The sequence below is a fragment of the Schistocerca serialis genome, chromosome 8 (genome assembly GCF_023864345.2).
Source record: "Schistocerca serialis cubense isolate TAMUIC-IGC-003099 chromosome 8, iqSchSeri2.2, whole genome shotgun sequence".
Lineage (NCBI taxonomy): Eukaryota > Metazoa > Arthropoda > Insecta > Orthoptera > Acrididae > Schistocerca > Schistocerca serialis.
In genome coordinates, this window is record NC_064645.1 from 36,687,477 (window position 1) to 36,702,775 (window position 15,299).

General features: G+C 44.2%; 1 protein-coding gene across 1 annotated transcript in view; it reads left to right on the forward strand.

The window, feature by feature from the left end:
* Positions 1–15,299, forward strand: part of LOC126416505 (CCR4-NOT transcription complex subunit 6-like) — a 140,272-nt gene that overhangs the window by 24,331 nt on the left and 100,642 nt on the right. The window contains exon 2 of the mRNA XM_050084246.1: positions 872–1,029. Within this exon, the coding sequence (XP_049940203.1) occupies positions 886–1,029 (144 nt within the window). The 5' untranslated portion in view covers positions 872–885. The remainder of the gene's footprint in view (positions 1–871; positions 1,030–15,299) is intronic.

Below are 15,299 nucleotides of genomic sequence, written 5' to 3' on the forward strand. Positions count from 1 at the left end.
TTAGTTACTGCCTAACTTCCATCTACTGTACGGGATGTAGATGACCTCGCGCTCCATATTTTATTCCTGCTACCTAAGAATTACGTTGTCAAAATATTTCTTTAACTCTACAAATTCTGTAAGTGTAGGTTTATGTTCCGTCAGTCTCGCCTGTTTTAGGCTCAGTATTGCGGTCAGCTTCTACAATTCTTTCTATTGTTCTGTAAATGATTCATCTCTTTAGTCTGCAACTGTGACTTATTAGAATGATGGTCCAGTCATATTCACACCTGCCAGGACCTGCCTTCTTTGGAACTGGAATTATTACATTTTTACTTAAGTCTGCGGCATATCTCCTGTGTCACATACCCTGCAGAGTGAAACAGATTCGTCGTGGTTGGCTCTCTCACGTATTTCTACTTTTTTTTAAACTCTTGTGATAGTGTCGTATCACGCCTCTCATGTACACACAAATCCTGTTTCCTTTCCAGCATATTATATTCAATTTTATCTTCTTTATATAGCAGTTCTGTACATTCCTTGTACCTTTCATCCTCCCTTTCCCTGTTTAGTACTGCTAGCTGTTGGTATTCATACATCTGCTTCTCTTTCAGGTAAGCTTTCATTAATTTTCCTTTAGAGGTATCTAACTTTTCTATAGTCACAGTACGTTCAGTATACATGTATATATCTGTATGCGTATTCCGCAAGCTACTGTACAGTGTAGAAGCAATATTTGACATCTCCTGTAGTATTTGCGTATGGATCAAGTGAGAATGAGTGTCATTATGCATGAATTCCGTTTGTGTGAGTTTACTCTGAACTGAGTGGGCTGTAGTGACCTGTTACAACGGTGGCAGCAGTACGTGTGTGTGTGTTGTGCGTGTTGCAGGCATCTTCACGGTGATGTGCTACAACGTGCTGTGCGACAAGTACGCGACGCGCCAGATGTACGGCTACTGCCCCAGCTGGGCGCTCGAGTGGGAGTACCGCAAGAAGGGCATCCTGGACGAGATCCGCCACTACTCTGCCGACATCATCAGCCTGCAGGTAGGCGGCGTTTCAGGAGTCCACCTGTTCCCAATGTGTAAGGGACTGCTCTGTGGTGCAAGTACGTAGCTTTGAAACTTGTCGTAGTCTGGACCGTCACAAACAGGTACTCAGGGGAAATGGTGAGGCTCGAACACAATCTCGTCAGGCGTATCTGGGGGCCGTGCGTGCATTCCCCGGTCATTCTAAAAGTTTATTTTGCCGCCGTCGCTGCATGTTAATAGTAAGGCAACGAGTTTCGGTCTACTGAGCTATGGAGATGAAAAAATGACCTTCTGCAGTAAAATCGGACTCGATGCCCACCGTACTTACGGCAGATTGGGCGTGTCGAGTTTTATTTTTCATCCAGTCTTTCGATTTGCAATCTGACACTGACTCCGAGGTGTGGTGTGTCACACTGTGACCTAGAAAATTATCGAACTACAAATATATTATAGAGTTTTCTTTGTATTTTTAAAAGAGGCGCCTACTAGCTCATCGCTGATGGAGGTGACGGTACTTTGTAGGAATTTTGGTACGCTGGGTTTCTCGCCGGCCGCGGTGGCCGTGCGGTTCTAGGCGCGCAGTCCGGAACCGCGCGACTGCTACGGTCGCAGGTTCGAATCCTGCCTCGGGCATGGATGTGTGTGATGTCCTTAGGTTAGTTAGGTTTAAGTAGCTCTAAGTTCTGGGGGACTGATGACCACAGTAGTTAAGTCCCATAGTGCTCAGAGCCATTTGAACTATTTTTTGGGTTTCTCGTCCCCATTTGCCCAACCGTGTTTAGGTTTTCCTGGAGCGAGAACTGGTGTGTTTAAGAGGGGGAGAAAGCCGAAGTGAGTGCATTCGGCATTGTTTCCAAATTTATTCAACTGGTGGCTCTCTCTGAGCGTCCCCCCCCCCCCCCCTTCTCTATCCTCCATTTGTGAATTGGTAGGAAAAAAGAGACATTCTGTAATGAGCTGCTGGAGAGGAAGGACATAAGGTACTGTCTGTATTTATTTATATGTTGATTGTCCTCCAGCCACTTGCAAAAGAACACAGGCTGTGCTGAGTTGCTGGAGAGGTGTGATGTAAGTTACTGTCTTTATTTATTTTTGAGAGTGTGATCCCGGTGCTGAATTGTCCTACAGCTGCCTCCAGTCTCCGCTGTCCCCCACCCCCAATTTCCGTAACCGCTCACCCCAGCTTTTGCCAGTCGTGTCCGTGTATATGTTCACCTTGCTGTGTGCCGTAGTCCACAATACCACTTGAAATTGGTGGGAAACTGCCGTGCAACTGCTGCCAGAAGAATTGCCTTCTATTGCTCTACAAGTGTATAACTGCTGAGAAAGTTGTACACAGATAAGTTGTGTGAAGGGCAGGTCAGCAGACTATCACTGAAGTATAGGAAGAGTTGCCTCCTACTGATCTACAAGTGTATAGCTGCTGAGGAACTTGTACAAACATACAAAGTAAAGAAGGGAGAACCGAGCGAGGTGGCATGACGGTTAAGCACACCGGACACTCATTCAGAAGACAACAATTCAAAACTGCATCTGGCCATCCTGATTTAGGTTTTCTGTTATTTCCCTAATTCGCTTCAGGCAAATGCTGGAATGTTTCCATTGAAAGGGCATGACTGATTTGCTTCCTAAACGTTCCCTAATCTGATGGGACCAATGACCTCGCTGTTTCGTTCCCTCCCCCATACCAACCCACCAACCAGCCAACCAAAGAAGGGATACGGCAGCAAAATATCACTGAAGTGTATGAAGAGTTGTCTCCTATTGATCCACAACTGAAATAGCTGCTGAGGAGCTTGTACACAGATACGTGGTAAGAAGGGATAGGGCAGTGTAGGAAGGAAGGCCAATATATCCTTCACAACTGACGAAAAATGTTTCACTGCTCTAATCACACATCAAAATTGCCACGAAAAAACAGCACTCGTAAGCAGTTGATCATAATGCAACATATGCACTGGGAATTGAGAAGAATCGTTATAATAACACAACTACCGCAAAAACTGACCCCAAAAGATCTTGCCAGGAGAGAATGGTGGTTCCTGCACATGTGGTTACCTCGATGTGTGGATACAGACTAAGCAGCTTAGAACCAATCTTACCTCCCCTTCTCCCTTCCTCTCCTCCTGCGTAGGTAGGCATACTGGCTTTACAGGCCTGTTCTAACCTGTCACTGATGATACACGAAGAGGTCCATCCATTACCAGTGCTCTGCTTTGGTCAGTGTTGGATTGACAATTATGTACTATTTTCAGACTGCAACTGGATCCTCCTGTAGGTAGTGGTTTCGCTACCCAGGTCTGTTCTGATCTCTCACTGGTGGTACACAAAGATGTCCATCTGCTGGCGATGCACAGCTTTGGTCAGTGTTGGACTGACTGTGAGATACTATTTCAGCTGTGTAGAAATCAAACGTATTTCTAGGAAACCCCGACCCGCGGAACAACAGTGATATACTTGAGTATCGTGTGCAACTCTCTGGATGAAGAATGCCAACAACGTGCTGGTGGGAAGAGGCAGCTCCAGGATGTGCACTCACCAGGGGGGTGGGCGCCGCGACCGGTGGCCATTGAATACTGAAGTCTCTGCGGGCGATCGCCCATCCGTGTGCCAGTGCTGGCGACCCCTGCTGCAGACGGCCGCCTCCCATAGGCCGGCGCACTCTCGTAGCCTCCCAGCACTCAGAATTAGTGTCTGTGCAAGTCTCCATAATAAACTGTCATGCATGCGGGTTTTACAAGAATTTCAGATGCAGGAAATATCAGTACAGAGAGTGGGAGAGATACCATTCGGGAAAAGAAAAACACTGTCATTTTTACGTTAATAGCAAGTTACTTTGTAACGTCAGACAGAGTAAAACATTGCTAACGTCACCTGGAGAGATCTTACATGTCTCCCTCTTCTGATACATCGAAAACAAATGCCGTCAACATGCTGACATCGAGCATTTTTAATTATGCTATTAAATATACACATACTGGTCCATTGGAGCAGGTGGCCAGTGATCAAAGTCACTTCCATGGAGCTGTGTAAAACTTTGTCGCGAGGAGGCCATATCCCACAAAATATCAGTCTCAGTCGCGGATAGGGTGCACACCATGGTGAAAATATGCACACATGTGGTTGGCAAAAGTGGGGGCAGTAAGTAGTAGGAAGTAGCAGCATGTGGGTGTGTGTGGCTGTAGGGCAGGTTTGAACACCCTGTGGTGGTGGTGGTCGTGGTGGTGGTATTGTGGACTAGAGCAGTCAGTCTTCAAACTTTGAGGCTAACACACAACACACGATCGGAAAAAGTGGGTGCAGTTGGTGGCAGAGAGTGGAGGCAGCTGAAGGGCAATCCAGCAGCAGGATAACACCCTAAAAATAAATAAATAAATAAATAAATGAAGACAGTACCTTATATCCTGCCTCTCCAGCAGCTCAGCACAGATTGAGTCTTTTACCTGCCAAATCCCAAGATGTGGTAGGGTGAGGAAGTGAGGGAGGGGGCAGAAGCAGATGTGATGACGTCGTCAGTGCGTCATTGCCCCATCTATCGCCACAGAGAGGAGGTGGGGAGATTCCCCCCCCCCCCCCCCCCAAGGGAAAGCCGCCATCTTGAATAAATTTGCCAACAGTGCAGATTGCGCTATCTTTAGCTTTGTTCCTGTACTGTGGTTTGTTCGGAAAAATCTCGGTCGATGCTCATCCCAGATCCTTACCAGTTCTGCGTCCTCTGACCGCAAGTCTTGCGCCCAGTAGAGGTGTGCTTGGATAAGAAATATCTCATCCACATCTGCAAACCTGCAGCCTGTGCGCGCATTCAGGGATGTTAAATACACTGAGCTGCTGTCGGTAGGCTAGCGCCTGGCACTGATTTTCTCCTGCGTAAGTCGGAGCTCCTAATTTATATTCCTTGACGAAGAACCTAGAACCCGATCGTGAGCACTTAGCCTGTCACATTCTGGATAATTCCCGTAAGTCACCTCTAGAGAAAAAGTTTCACGCAGAAAACTAGTGATTTCGTGTCAGTTTCTGGAAACCGGTAGTCGTATGATGTAGCAGTTACTTGGAACGGAGCATCGTACTTCGCCACCACGTAAGAAAGGAAATGCATCGTTTTCACCAAACAATATCCTCAAGCTATTTCTAAAGGTAAAAAGCCTTTTACTGACGCCATTGAGGAGAATGTTGTTGGTACCTTCATGTTCGGGCGACCCTGGAGAATTTTGACATCGCTGCTACGGTTAATAAAACCTATTATGCCATTTTGAGCAGCCTTACACTTTTGTTTCAACAAATTTCAAGGCCCGGATTTGTGTAGACTATGAGAATACTTTTTTTACACACACATATAAAGCAGCCCACTCTATATTTTTCTGCTCGCTGTTAGAAACACAGCCGAATTTCTGTTCAGTCATCAATATCAATTTGATTTCCTGTATCAGTGTGCAGTCACCTTGTTTTTACCAAAAATGATATCAATGTTACTAATAACATAAATGCACTCTCGGTAGTTTGAACTCGATGCCGAATTCAGCTGGTCGCGGAAGCACATCTACGTGCACACTCTGCAAGCCATCACGTCGTGCATGGCGGAGGATACCTTGTACGACTGCTAGTCATTTATTTTCCTGTTCCACTCGCAAGTGGAGCGAAAGAAAAGCGACTGCCTGTATGTCTTCGTGATCCTTACATTCTCTGTAGTTTGTCGATAATGTTTCGCAAAATGAAGGTCGTCTTCGCTCCAGGGAATCCCATTTGAGTTCACAAAAATTAAAAAATAAAAATAATTCATCTCCTTAATAGTCGCCTGTTGAGCGAACCTACCGCCAACAGTTATAGCAGCCCGCCTCTGACTTCCTTCGACGACTTCCTTTTATCAAATCTTGCTAGGGACCGCAAGCACTTGAGCAGTATCCAAGGATGAGTCGCACTAGCGTCCCATATGAGGTTTCCTTGACCGATCAGCCACACTTTCCCAAAATTCTTTAGTATAACCAAGTCGATCATAACACTACTGCTCGTTACGGCATTGCTTCTCCTACTCATCCGCTTTCGCTTACATCGTTTCCACCTGTAGAGCAAACTGCCGTTCATCACGCCAACTAGAAATTCTGATAAAGTCACCTTGCACCCTTCCCATACACCACAGTACCGTCAGCAAACAGCCTGTCCGATCGTTTACTGTGTCTACAGAAGACAAGAAAGGACCTACCGTGCTTTCCTGGGGCACTCCTCACGTTACCCTTGTCTCTGACGAACAATCGCCGTCGAGGACAACGTGCTGTGTTCTATTACTTAAGAGTTCTTCGAGCTACTCAAATATCAGGGAACCTATTCTGTATGCTCAAGCGCTTTCCGAGAATGTTGGACTTTGGAATCTGCCTGTTGCCCTTCATCCTTTGTTCACGGTACAACGTGTGAGAAAAGGGCAAGCCGAGTTCCGCACAAGCGATGCTTTCTAAATTCAAGCTGATTTGTGGAGACAAGGAAATTTATTGTATTGGAACTGAGAATATGTTCAAGAATTCTGCAGCAAACGGATATTATGGATATTGGTCTGTAATTTTGCGAGTTCGTTTTTCTACTCATCTTATATATTCGAGTCACCGGTGATTTTTTTTCGATTTCACCTTCTGATTGAGAGATGTACTATAAATGCAGGCGAAGTAAGGGGCCAATGCCGTAGAGTACTCGTTGTAAAAAAGAATTTGGTTTCCATCGGGACCAGGGGTGCCTATTTCCCATGTCCTCCATACAGGATTCTGTGCGATGGTCAGATTACGGTATGTTTGTACGATACTCCTGCGTGAACAATTTCTTACACGTGAAACTTCAAGCTTGAACTTTCCTTTTGCTGTCTTGTGTCGCCACACCAGACTGGGCGACGAATCCCCTATTACACCCGTTAGGAATGGAATTTCGAACGATCCCTTGTTGTTAAACGACCTATGCTATATAAGATCCACAACCTCTTCAAATTTCAATTTTCTGTCCTTCGCAGTTTGTGTTGGGCGCTGATGAACCAGTGAATCATTCTGGCCCTGTTTCACTCTCTTAGGGGTTTAGTTTCCATAAACAGTGAAATTCGTGCTTTTTTATTTCGAACAGAGAAGCCAAATTCAAATTTTCGTAAATTTACCTTAAAAATACTTGTAGAATGAAATATTTCCATATAAAGTTTCATCCCCTCTTTCATCCTCAGGGGGGTAAATTTCCAAAAACAGTGAAACACGTATTTTTTATTTACAGCTGAGAAGCCAAATTCTAAAAGTCATAGATTTAGCTTTAAAAATGTTTTCATAGAACATTTCATCCCCAATTTCACCCTCTTACGGGTTGAATTTCCAAAAACAGTGATATATATATATATATCTCCGACTGAGAAGCCAAATAGCTGTTTTCATAGATGTTGCTTTGAAAATACTTTTGTAGTTCTTTAATGATGATTTATTTTTAAAGACATTATCATCCGTCATTTCATCATAGCGGTTAAATTTCCAGAAATGCTGAAACAAATATTTCTTTATTTCTGGCCAAAAAACCAAATACCAATTTTCGTAGGTCTGGCTTCAAAATTTCCTGAATAGAGACATATTTTCAAAAAACCTTTCATCCCCTGTTTCACCGCCTTAGGCGTGGAATTTCGAAAAATTCCTTCTTAAATGACGCTTACAGTATAAGATCAACATCCTCTACAAATTTCAAGTTTGTGTCCATAGCAGTTTGGGCTGAGCGATGAGTCCATTAGTCGGACATTGCCTTATATATAGTTTGCTCCTGTTCTTGAGTGGTAAGTGTTGACGTACTCAAAGACACTTTGAGCCAGTTGTGTTCTTTAACTTATCCTCGACAGCAATTCAGAAAGTAATTACAGAATTCAGTTAAACTATCCCCTCACATAGACTTCAGTCCTTCGTTTATAGCAGGTAGTCATTGTCTGGTAAAACTGTGTGAAGAGCGGGGAAAACGTAATGTATATCTTTATCATCGAACTTTTTCTTCCACAATAATTGTTTTCTTTGCTGGATGAAGTTTTGTCTGACAGTTGCAGAAAGGGTCCTCCTTACCGTGAAGGGACACAGTCAATGATTTGAATTTATCAGAGATATCACAAAGATACGCCAACTTGAAAATAAGCTCACTGTCTACGAACTTCTCGGAATTAAAATGTTTTTCTTGAACAAAGTAAAAGTTCATTCCTGAGTTCATACACCCTTTTCAAGACATTCCCACGTGGAAACCAGCGAAAGTTAATTGTCATGGAATAAGGAATGCGCGCAGCCCCCAATTGTTTGAAAATCTCAAATTAAGTGGCCAGTTTTTAATGACTGAAGAACCTAATGATGGGAGGGGTCGTGCTTTTTGAGGTCAATGCCTCTTCTGAAAAAAAAGTGTGTCCAGTACGTATCGGGCTTAATACCGCGACGTCCATGTGTGTACCCAATTGATGTCGTTTTTTTTTCAGAAGATAGTGCAGCGTTTCAAACAGGTCTACTGCTTTTGTTACAAGGGTTCTTTCACTGCGGATAAAGATCACCTTCTCGAGTATTATTGTCATATATAAACTACATGTAACAAATTACAAGCGCATCGCTATGGTTATCTGTAGCTTCACCCAACTTAATACTGAAGTCATCATTATCTCTGAGTTTTTCGGTCAACTCACTATTAATGTCGTCAGATTTATAGAGTATTTGACGACTGTAGTAGACTTCTCTGATAAAGGCACACTTGCTAGTGACTTGGCAGCTGACTCGCTTATCATAATAGATACTATGTCCAGAGCAGCTGGTGAAATAAGGTCTTCCCCCGCTATGGTCTGAGATTCGTTGCTCTGTCCTACATGGTAGGAATGTATGTTTGTAAGATGAAAGAAAATTATTTGTTGGAAGCGTAACTTGTTTAGTGAAAGACTTTTTGTTCTGTCATTGTTTTTAACTTGTGGGGAAATGATTCTCGTGGTTTGGTTTATCAAATTGTCGTGATTTGACTCCAAATGTCGTTACATTTAATTAGGAAGCTAGGAATTTGAAAGAAATGACACATTGTGGTCGTTCTTTATTTCCCACAGCAATCTAACTAAAACTGTTCCCACAGCAGTCTAACTAAAACTGAAATTCGAGTATCTGCTCATGTTAACTACATTTTCGCCTACTCGTTTCTTTAGAAGTGCGTGATACATATGAAATATGATGGTTTATACGTAACACTTAAAACTTTGTTTGTGACGACAGATAAACACAAATCACAGAATGCAAATCACAATTAATAACGATCTACATTTGACAAAAACTAACTTCCGTAATGGCTTATTGAATAAAACCAAATGAACCACACAGTACAACTCGACTGGCCGTTAGATATCACTACTAGCGCACACGTTTTTCCTCAGCTCAGAAAGCAAATGAACCGAACAACTGTTTATGTGCAACCACCGTGGCGGCTTCTCTGCAAAGCCGCGACGCACCGTTTGAAAAGCCTGCGCTAATGCATGACTGTAGAGGTCGTCGTATGCTTCGCGCATCCATCTTTTTACATCAGGATTTCCCTCCATTGAGCCACGTAGGAAATTTGGGAACCATATACCCCCCATTGACTTCTGTCGTGGTGTAGCAGTAAATGAAGCAGACAAGAAGTAATGCAAACGTCTCAAAAATGAGATCGACAGGAAGTGCAAAATGGCTAAGCAGTGGTGGCTAGAGGACAAATGTAAGGATGTAAAGGAATATATGACTAGGGGTAAGATAGATACTACCTACAGGAAAATTAGAGAGGCCCCTGGAGAATAGAGAACCACTTGCATGAATATCAAGAGCTTTGATGGAAACCCAGTTCTAAGCAAAGAAGGGAAAGCAGAAAGGTGGAAGGAGTATATAGGGGGTCTATACAAAGGCGACGTACTGGAGGGCAATATTATGGAAGTGGAAGAGGACGTAGGTGAAGATGAAATGGGAGATATGATACTTCGTGAAGAATTTGACAGAGCACTGAAAGAGCTGAGTCGAAACAAGGCCCCGGGAGTAGACAATATTCCATTAGAACTACTGATAGCCTTGGGAGAGCCAGCCCTGACAAAACTATACTATCTAGTGAGCAATATGTATGAGACAGGCGAAATACCCTCAGACTTCAAGATGAATATAGTAAATCCAATCCCAAAGAAAGCATGTTTTGACAGATGTGAAAATTACCCATAAACTATCAGTTTAATAAGTCACAGCTGCAAAATACTAGCGCGAGTTCTTTACAGACGAATGGAAAAACTGGTAGAAGCCGACCTCGGGGAAGATCAGTTTGGATTCTGTAGAAACGTTGGAACATGTGAGGCAATACTGACCCTGCGACTTACCTTAGAAGAAAGATTAAGGAAAGGTAAACCTACATTTTTAGCATTTGTAGACTTGTAGAAAGCCTTTGACAATGTTGACTGGGATACTCTCTTTCAAATTCTGAAGGTAGCGGGGGTAAAATACAGGGAGTGAAAGGCTATTTACAATTTCTACGGAAATCAGATGGCAGTTATAAGAGTTGAGGGGCATGAAAGGCAAGCGGTGGTTGGGAAGGGAGTGAGACAGAGTTGTAGCCCTGCGACTTATCTTAGAAGAAAGATTAAGGAAAGGTAAACCTACATTTTTAGCATTTGTAGACTTGTAGAAAGCCTTTGACAATGTTGACTGGGATACTCTCTTTCAAATTCTGAAGGTAGCGGGGGTAAAATACAGGGAGTGAAAGGCTATTTACAATTTCTACGGAAATCAGATGGCAGTTATAAGAGTTGAGGGGCATGAAAGGCAAGCGGTGGTTGGGAAGGGAGTGAGACAGAGTTGTAGCTTATCCCCGATGTTATTCAATACGTATACTGAGCAGGCAGTAAAGGAAACAAAAGAAAAATTTGGAGTAGGAATTAAAATCCATGGGGAAGAAATAAAAACTTTGAGGTTTGCCGATGACATTGTAATTCTGTCAGAGACAGCAAAGGACCTGGAAGAACAGTTGAACGGCATGGACAGTGTCTTGAAAGGAGGATATAAGATGAACATGAACAAAAGCAAAACGAGGATAATGGAATGTAGTCGAATTAAGTCGGGTGATGCTGAGGGAATTAGATTAGGAAATGAGACACTTAAAGTAGTAAAGGAGTTTTGCTATTTGGGGAGTAAAATAACTGATGATGGTCGAAGTAGAGAGGATATAAAATGTAGACTGGCAATGGCAAGGAAAGCATTTCTGAAGAAGTGAAATTTGTTAACATCTAGTATAGATTTAAGAGTCAGGAAGTCGTTTCTGAAAGTATTTGTATGGAGTGTAGCCATGTATGGAAGTGAAACGTGGACGATAAATAGTTGGGACAAGAAGAGAATAGAAGCTTTCGAAATGTGGTGCTACAGAAGAATGCTGAAGATTAGATGGGTAGATCACATAACTAATGAGGAGGTGTTGAATAGAATTGGGGAGAAGAGGAGTTTGTGGCACAACTTGACAAGAAGAAGGGATCGGTTGGTAGGAGACGTTGTGAGGCATCAAGGGATCACCAGTGTGGTATTGGAGGGCAGCGCGGAGACCAAGAGACGAATACACTAAGCAGATGGAGAAGGATGTAGGGGGCCGCCACCTGTCCACCGGCAGGGCGGTCGTGATCGGCTGAGGCTGGACGGCGAGTCGCCGCATTGACTGTGCGTCTCGAGTGACCCTGCAGTGAGCGCGCATTCTCCGTCTCCCGCTACTCCCCGTGGCAGTAGTCGTGCTGGCGGCTGACCGCGGCCAATTCCGTCTTCACCTGTTCGCGAACTGTGACCGGCTCCTGCGTCCGTACACAGCGCGCGCACCATCTTTCCGTCCTGCTACTATTAATTTGAGAATTAAACTATAACATCGCGCAGAGGAAGCTAACTGTGTCACTTGCTTCGTTACACTGCGTTAATTGAGTAAGGATTGCAGTAACTCGAGTGCCACTGGCAGCCAGCAGTGAGCGATATCATCCTTTAGATGCATACGGTAGACGAGTTCTCGGCAGCACACTGTCAATACGTGCATGTAAAGTAGCCACAAGATAAACGAGTTCTGCAGAAATTGGACACGAAGAACATTCCGAGAATGTCTTCAGAGTACGTTTTCAGCTCTCTCACAACCGACGTATGGTGCTGCTTCGTGCAATCGTGTTCGTCGATCGTGTGTGACACTAATAGATGAAAATGGTAGACTAATACTGACACTGTTAACTTTTAGTCACGAACTAATATTATTTGGATACTCGCGGTAATAACTACTCTGCGGATAGGAGCCCGCACCCGAGCGGATATTCCGACCTTAGCAGACCTCTGCTTAGCGAGCAGTACACGGGACGACTCTGCCAGCTGTGCGCCACGCGGTGTTCCCGAGAATGGCGGCTCCCAACTGCCTAGCCGAAAGGTCGTAGTGACGCGCTCGCTCGTTGAAATACGTCACCGCGGGCAACGGCACTCCTCCACACCCCGCCCCACTGCCCTGACGCGAGTTTTCGCCCACTCCATCCCCCTTTTCAGCGCGGGACGGGAGTGTGCGCCCACGAAGATGCAAAACGCCGTTTACTTGCTTACTGGTTTCCGACCCTTACTCGCGCTGCGCAGTTGAGCGTGAATAATGCACCACTTCCTCGACAGCCCGCGCTGCGTAATTTATGAGTCCATTGTCGGCCTGTTGTCTTCGCGGATGAGACTGGCAGTGGTAGCTACAGAGAGTCGCTGTGGATACGTCTGTTCCGCGGTAAGTTTTTGGCCGAAGTCATTTGTGGAGGGAGCTCCGTGTAGACGCAGCGACGACAAGCGGACGGAACGGAAGGGGCGGGAGGGAAGCAACATAAAGCTGTGGCGTTTCATTGATGTAATTATATGGAACACAAAATACAGTATTAGTCGCCGTGGCCGCATCGAATTCGAAGCCTGTGTGTACCCAATATCCCAGGTAAAATTTACCTGCAGATTAAAACTTTGTACTGGACAGTACCTTACCTTTCGCGGTCAGTACTCGTATTAACTTGACCTATTTTTTTATTCACAAAAAGTGTTTTATTCTGTTGAATTACAATGAGTTACACCGTTGCACAAATACATATATATTACAAAAGTGTGTGTGTGTATGTTTGTACGTACGTATGTGTTACATCTCCTAAACCACTGGATCGATTTCAGTCAAATATGGTACACATACCGGTTACTGTCTGGGAAGAATTGTTCAGTGGCTAAGAACCACCTGCTACTCGAAGGGGTGAGGGTCGCAAGCAAACCTCACACTACGCAAATAGCCTCCTTGCGACCGGCTTCACACGTGGTTTCGAACCTCTACGACGCATTTCTGACACCTCCCACAAAAGGTGAACATATTCCTGCATTTTCGCTGCCCGTGCAGTAAAACTGCCGTATCCGGCACGATGTTTCATTTTATTACTTCTGAATTACTATTTCTATTTGCAGCACATTTTACAGATACTATTCACATGTACCATAGAAAGTACTTGCAAAAAATAAATCGTTGTACACCACACAGTCCACGAAATATTACATCATAAACATTGAGCTGCATAGAAACGAAACTCCTGGGGGAAATTCGACAGATATAGCGGTTAAGTATGAAGGCTGTGCTAAAAATATCCAACTTTTGAAAATAAAATCTATCGTTCTTCAGATACAACTGTTTGACACTAGTCACCTTCAAAGTAGTCCCCTTCAGCTTCTACACATCTTCTCCAACATTGCTCTCACTGGCCGGCCGGGGTGGCTGAGTGGTTCTAGGCCCTACAGTCTGGAACCGTGCGACCGCTACGGTCGCGGGTTCGAATCCTTCCTCGGGCATGGATGTGTGTGACGTGCTTAGGTTAGTTATGTTTAAGTAGTTCTAAGTTCTAGGGGACTGGTGACTCAGAAGTTAAGTTCCATAGTGCTCAGAGCCATTTGAACCATTTTTGCTGCCACTGCAGGAAGAAGCATCACTGGAAATCCTCTTTATGTATGGTGCGCAGGTCCAGGTGCTCTGTCGAATTCGGATCTGAAATCTGATCCATTTCAGTCTTCTTCAGTTTAGGGAAAAACCAGAAGTCACTTGGTGGTAGGTTAGGGGAATAGGAGGGTGACAAACCACAGCTGCCTTGTGTCTGGCCAAAAAACTCTGAATTAATTGAGAACGATGAGAGAGTGTGTTAACGTGGTGAAGATGCCAACTATCCGCTGCCGACAAGCTGCGCCGTTTACGTCTTACTGCTTCACAAACACGATGCAGAAGCTGTTAGCAGTAATCGTTATTGATGTTAGTACCTTCCGGGCGTATCGTCGTGGATCACGTCATTGGAGTCAAAAAAACAGGGTCAGAATGACTCTTACATAGCTGTGGACGTGCCTCGCTTTTTTTGGGTCTCGAAGATGCCTGATACTTCCATTGTGATGACTGGAACTTTGTATCTGGGTCAAGTCTATAAACCCAGGATTCGTCACCAGTGATCACTGTGCTAAGAAACTTGGGATTACTGTTTGCAGTATCCAACATGTCCTGTGTGATATCATAATGGTGGTGCATCTGTTCAGTTGTTAGCAGTTAGGGCATAAATTTTGCTGAGACCCTGGACAGGTTAAAATGTTCTGTTAAAGTAGAATGAATCGATCCAATACTAATTTTAATCTCGTGTGCAAGTTCTTGGATCGTGATTCATCCATCCTGAATCACTGCGGTCCTTAGGTGATTAAGGACAAATTCATTTGCAGGTTTGAGAGCCTACCTGAATGTGTTTCATTATTTGCTGATGAGGGGCCATCTTTGAAGTGGTTGTACTTATCTGTGTGGTCTCCATTGCTTCATCCTCAGACACTCGTTGAATCTTGGTGATTGTTTCAACTTGAGAATCGCCAAGCTTAAAACAAAATTTGAGGCAATAACGTTATTGCAGTTTGCCCACGACACAAATTCCGACGACTATCATTTACGCGTGTTCATTTGCAGTGGCTGGCCAGTGACTGGTGCTCTCACGCTGGTGAAAAAAGTCAGACATGCCCACTTCGTATGCCTTAAAACATAGACTCGATACCACTGTTGGTTTTGGCAATACAGAACAAAGCCAGATACTTTCCGAACATTCGTTATATGTGTAACATGTGCATGTGAGGGCAAACTCGCGGGTTAAAAATATCTTCTCCAAAAACCCTGTATTGGTTTCAACCAAACTCAATACACATGTCTCTTACTGCCTGAAAGAAACACAGGGAATGGGAGGGGTGAGAACCAGCAGTGTCCATGGGGGTGATAACATGGAGAGGAAAGGGGGAGATACAGAGCGAG